Source organism: Rhizophagus irregularis, chromosome 10, assembly GCF_026210795.1.
Source record: "Rhizophagus irregularis chromosome 10, complete sequence".
In the NCBI taxonomy this organism is placed as follows: Eukaryota; Fungi; Glomeromycota; class Glomeromycetes; order Glomerales; family Glomeraceae; genus Rhizophagus; species Rhizophagus irregularis.
In genome coordinates this window covers 2,239,951-2,246,366 of record NC_089438.1, presented here as the reverse complement: position 1 = coordinate 2,246,366, position 6,416 = coordinate 2,239,951, and the positions used below count along the sequence as shown (strand labels likewise).

The 6,416-nt window shown below is 18.8% G+C and overlaps 1 protein-coding gene across 1 annotated transcript; it reads left to right on the top strand.

Annotated features, from left to right (window-relative positions):
- The first annotated feature begins 4,861 nt into the window (after nt 1-4,861).
- OCT59_002017 (uncharacterized protein) lies at nt 4,862-6,130 on the top strand. Its single transcript, XM_025316031.2, has 3 exons — nt 4,862-5,031; nt 5,134-5,213; nt 5,300-6,130. Exons 2-3 carry the CDS (start codon nt 5,200-5,202, stop codon nt 5,865-5,867), a joined length of 582 nt encoding a protein of 193 aa, XP_025181380.2. The 5' UTR covers nt 4,862-5,031; nt 5,134-5,199; the 3' UTR covers nt 5,868-6,130.
- Nucleotides 6,131-6,416: the final 286 nt, after the last annotated feature.

Here is a 6,416-nt window from a genome sequence, read left to right as displayed (position 1 = left end):
TTATATATTTACTTAAACTTTAAACTTTTTAATAAAATAATATACAAATTATTTGTAATAATATTTATTAATAAATTAAAATAATTACTATAAATTTTTATTAATATTTAGTTTTTTAAATTAAAGTTTTTTACTAATTTACTAATAGTAAGTATTTATTTTTAGATATAAATATAATTATTTAATGTAATAATATAAGTTATAAGTTAAAAATTACTGCTAACTATTCATATTATTAGTCTATTAATATTTAAAAAACTAAAACATTTAATATTTCAATAAATTAACTGAAGTTTAACTAATAGAAATATAGGTATCTGATCAAAATCTCAACAGTCACTTGCATGACTAACACAAGATCGACAACAAAATCTCGACAATCCAAAATCTCGGCAATCCAAAATCCCGACAAGTCATTATATCAACAATTTTGTGATGTGTGTTTTAATAAAATAATTGCAATATGTAATATTTAGTTTAAGTGTGTTATAATTTTGTCGGGATTTTGACTTGTCAGAATTTTGACTTGTCAAGATATTGGATTGTCGAGATTTTGTTGTCGGTCTTGTGTCAGTCGCTCAAATGATTTTTAAGATTTCGTACTAAAACCAGAAATATAATATTAATCTAAATTAAAAAATTATTAAAATTAATTTATATAAATTATTATATTGTATTTTAACTTTTAATAATACTTTTAATTTTTAAATATAATTTATATTGAAAAATATATATAAAAAATTATGCTTATTACTTATACTTATAAAATTAAATATATAAATAAATTAAATATTATTGAATAATATTTAATTAATAAAATAAAGAAAATTAATAAATAAAAAGAAATTTAAAAGTTAATATAAGGCCAAGTAAATAAAATTATTCGTTTCTCATAACTGGACGGGTCATATAAATGTTAAAAAAAGATAAAAAAATTTATTTTATTTAGTCATGTGATTTTAGTTTTGACCAATCATGTCATAAAAAAATATTTTTTTTTCCACTAGCAAAAAATTTATTAAATCAACCAATGAAACACTAAGGAATCGGCTAAATTTTTATTGAAAAATAAATTTTTTTGAGGCGGCCGGGTCAAATTTAGCAATTTTTTTTCATGAGAAATGAATAATTTTATTTCTTTAGCTTAATGCTAGAAATTTATATTTAACAATAAAATTAAATAATTAAATATCTTATTAGATATCATAATAAAAATTACAAATATTATTAGAGACATAAAATTTATAAAGTATCAAATTTTATTATAATTATTATATTAAATATGCTATTGTATATTGTAACTTTAAAGTTAATAAAAAATGAACTTAATTATTATCTTAAGATAACTAAAGATTGTATTGACTTATATAAAATAATTAATAATAATATATTTAATAAATAGAGATAATAGTAAACAGTATAGTAATTAGATAATTATATAATACAATTGTATAATTTTATATAACTTAAAATAGTATAAAAAGTTAAGACTAATTATATAATAGTAATAATCATATTATTATATAATAAGAAATAAAGAATTGTATATTTATATAATTCAATAAAATGTTAAAAAAATAAGTAAAAACTAAAATTAATATATAAAATTCAAATTAAATATAAATCAATATATATATATATATATAAATTTCAAAGAAATTAAAAGAATCAAATAAAAATAAATCAAAAAAAAAAATTGGTAAAGATAATAAAATATATTATAAATTAAAAGCAAAATTCCATCAAAAAATATACCTTTTAGTTTTGTAAAAATAATTTTATTAAATATATTTTGTAATCTAGCATTAAAATTAAAATTTTATTATAAAATAATTTAATATATAAAGTTTATATTAACAATAAAAGATGAATATAAAATAAAATAATTTTAATGTAAAATTTAGATGTAAAATAATTTTAAATGTAAAATTAATAGGAATAATCTTTTTATTAAAATATATTTTAGTAGAAATTTTTAATAAAAAATTTATTAAAAAGTTATAAATACTTTTAACTTTATTTTAATTTAATAGTAATCTAGTAACTAGTAAAATATTCTATAAATAAATAAATTAAATTAAATAAAAGAATAGTAATATTTACTTAATAGATAAATGTTTAAATATTATATATTAATTATTTAATTATATATGAAAAAATTAAATTAATTTGTGATCTGCCTCTGAACTAGTGAAAATTATTAATATATATCAGAAAATTATTATTATAAACCAAATTCTTGATATTAAGTAATTTTCAAACAAATTAATCAATTTTTTTTAAAAAATAAATATATTGGAAATAGTTTAAACTTAAAAATATATTAAAATACCAATATTATTTTATATTTTTGTAAATAAATAAATTTAATATCATATATTTTTAAGAATTAGAATCCAGTGTTACTAAAAAAAGAAAATTTTAATTAATGATATTATATAAAATTTAAACTTTAATTTTATAGGTTTTTTGCCATTATTTACTAACTTTTTAATTGTAAATTTTCAGATAGTTTATGTTCAATTTCAATTTCAAATTTAACACTAATTTATTATATTCATAAAAATGCAATAATTTTTCACCCAGTGATTAGAAAAGGATGATTTATAGTTCTTTAAATTTTTCTTATCAAGACATATCTAATGATACTAGTAATTATATATCCATCTTTAACATCAAAGGATAGTAGGATAGTTTTGCATACTGGTAAAATATTTTTTTACTGTTTTTTGATGCTAGAATTATAAATTACTATTATTAGATGTAACTTAATGAGAGAATCTAAAGAACTATAGATCATTTTTTTTTAATTACTGAGTGGAGAGTTATTGCATTTTTACAAATATGATAAATTAGAGTTAAATTTGAGGTTGAAATTGAGCACAAACTATCTGAAAATATAAATAAAAAGTTGGGTAAATAATGGCAAATAACCTATAAAATTAAAGTTTAATGATAAATTCTACTAAATACTATTAATTAAAATTTTCTTTTTTTAGCAATACTGGAAAACAATTCTTAAAATTATATATAATATTAAAATTATTTAATTATGAAATACAAGATAATATTAGTATTTTAATACTTTTAAGTTTAAAACATTTTTAATATATTTATTTAAAAAAAAAAAATTGATAAATTTACTTAAAAATTGCTTAATATTAAGAATTTGATTTATAATAAGGGCAATAACAGATATTACCTAATATCAGTTTATTATAAGAGCTTACTCCCCCTCCCCCTAGAAAATTAGGTAATATCTGTCACTGCCCTAAAAGTTTTAGTATATATTAGTTGCTTTTACTAATTCTGAGACAGATCACAAATTAATTATTCTATAAAATCTGAATTTGATAATTAAATATAATAGTTTTACTGTAATAACTTAAATTAAGAATAACAAAAAATCTTTTATTTTAATTTTTAGATATAACAAATATTAATAAATTAATAGAAATTTAACTTATAATATTAATTATAGTACAATTTTCTGAAACTAAAAACTTTAATATTAAATATATAATTCTATATAAATTCTGACAAAAAAATTAGAAATCATCTATTTGGAAAATTATTTTTACATCCTTCAACTATTTCTACAACCATTACTAATGCTTTACATTGTGTAGCAAAGAAAAAGGTCTAAAAAAATTAAAATTTTATAAATCTAAACTATTTTTTAAAATAAATATTATTTAAATTTTTAAAAAGTATCTAAAATAAAAGCTATTAATATTTAAATTAATAGTTTTATATAAATAATTTCAATTTAAATCATATAAATATAATTTTATTAATCAAAATTTTTTATAATTTGGATTGAAATTATATAAATTCTATAACATTAATTTTTATTAAATATATTCAATAATTAATTAATTTTTAATTATGTAATTAAAAAATAAATTTGCAAAACAAGTAAAAATACATATACTGTATATTTTTTTAATTTTTTAACTATAATTTAATTATTTAAGTATTTATTAATAAAAAGTACTTTTAAAAAAAAATTAATAATTAAGAAAAAAATATATAAAAATATTAATACAAAAGAATTTATACTAAGAAATTATAAATATAAAATTTAGGGTATTATTAAATTTTATCAGTAGTAATTATCATTATTAGTGATTGTTTTACCATTTAATTCTAGCAAAAAAAAACAATTTGGCTAAAATTTAAATGTTAGTTTATAATTTTAATCAGAGTTAAAAAATACTAATTATAAAAATTTAACTTAAATAAATAAATATTAATTTGATATTAACTATGATAAAATTTTGAAATCTTTATCAAAAAAAGTGAAAAAATTAAAAAAATCAAAATTTTGCATTTTTCTTAATTTTTTTTTTGATAAACAGCCTATTTGATCTTAGACAAATTTTTTCTTTTTGTAAATTTACATATAGAATAACTGTTTAATATATACAACTGATTAATTATTTAATTTAATATTAATCTTATAAAATTTAGTGAACAATTATTAATTATAACATTTGATATTCTTTAAAATTTATAATTACCTATATTATATAAATAACTTTTAAGTTATTAATAATTATACATTTATTGTTTATTAGGTCTAAATGTAATAATTTAAAATTAATACTGATCCTATGAGGATTTAAAAATCATAAAATAAGTCTGCTCTACAAATTTATTGACTTTTGGCATTTGGTATAACCTAGCTAATTCAGGAAAATCGGATATCGCAATTTTTCGATTTTTTTTGGACATTGATCAGCAACAGATTAAATCAATTTATTGCGCTCTAAGCAACTAAGCAATGAACCCGTCCCTGTATTGGATATCTGATAATTATCAAAAAGATAAAATAGATTAAAAAAATGATCTCGTTTCAAGTAAACGTGGAGCAAGTCAAAATACACCTAATATATGCTAACTCCGCCCTTTGATTATTGAGAAAAAAAAACTTTTTTACAGTCGAAGCATAGATACTGTATTTCGTAATTGCATGCTCCTCCGAAGGATAACAAAGGATAACCTATTACCTAATACTAATACCAAATTGTGTGTTTTACTATACAAACGAAATAAAGTATTCTGAAATCCCAGGGTTTAAATTTTTGGCTGGCAATTTTTTTTAATCTAGATCTCAATCCTCATAACTAGAAACCTACAAGGCCTCGCCTTATTTTCTTGCAAAAGTCAATAATTATTCATTAACATAGAATAGAAATGGCGAGCAGCAGGTATGATTGAGCTCTCTTTATTCCTCATTCCCTCTTTTCAATAACATTCTCTTCATATTCTTTTTTTCGTGATATTCCAATTATAGAACTTCATTCTACCCTACAGTGGTGATTTTTATCATTATTTCGTGTATCTTGTGTCAATTTGTCGCCAGCATTCCCGTATTACCAAGAATCGCCTTACAGTCTCACGATAATGAGGTTACAATCAAAATTTCCACAGGCCATCATATTTGCGGAAAGGTTTCCTCTGACGCCTATAAGGCAGATAAATCCCTCACATATAATACATATAAAGTCCATGATGCTACAACCGAATCTAATACCTTGTATGATCAATTATCTAATATTTCCTCTAATATCCGCAATTATTTAGCTGAGCATCATGTTGCCATCATTATTGGAGCAATCATAATAGCCGTACTAGCCGTACTTATGATTTTTCCACCTCTTATTACCGGTCTCATACGTTGTATAGGATTCGGCGTTGGAGGAATAGTTAAAGGAAGTTGTGCCGCCATGATTATGGCCAGTCGTTCTGGAAAAGTTGCTGTTAATAGTGCTTGTGCTGTATTGCAAAGCGCTGGCGAATTAGGAGTAAAGGGATTTGGGGGATTAATTAAGCTATTTCTCAGACTGATTAAGTGTTGTTAGGGCAAGTTTTATTGTAATAATAGAAACGAAAATAATTTGAGATCAAATAATGGTAATAGGAGATGCTATTGTATTATATGAATTAAAGTTAGATGCCACTAAATTTTTTAATTCTTTAATATCTAATTTTTATTGAAATCAGCTGATCAATGATAATTTTGTTTAAAAAAAATTTTTAATTAGTATCATGAAATTTATTTTTATTTTTATAGTAAATATATTTTACAAATCTTTATAATAAAATCAATTTTTTTATTATTGCCAAATTTTTATTACTATTTAATTTTATTTTTTTTATCAGTTAATTTTTTAAATTTAATTTTTTTTTTTATAAAAAAAATTTACATGGAATTACATAAAATTATAGTAATCTATTTATAAAATAAATATATTTAATCTGAATTGCAAATTAAGACTAATACTTACAAAATAAGATAAAAAACTGAAATCTAAAAATAAAATTATAAATTATAAAAACTATAGTAAAAATTAATAATTCTTATAATAAGATCATATATTGACTTTTAAAAATAAAATGACAATATTATT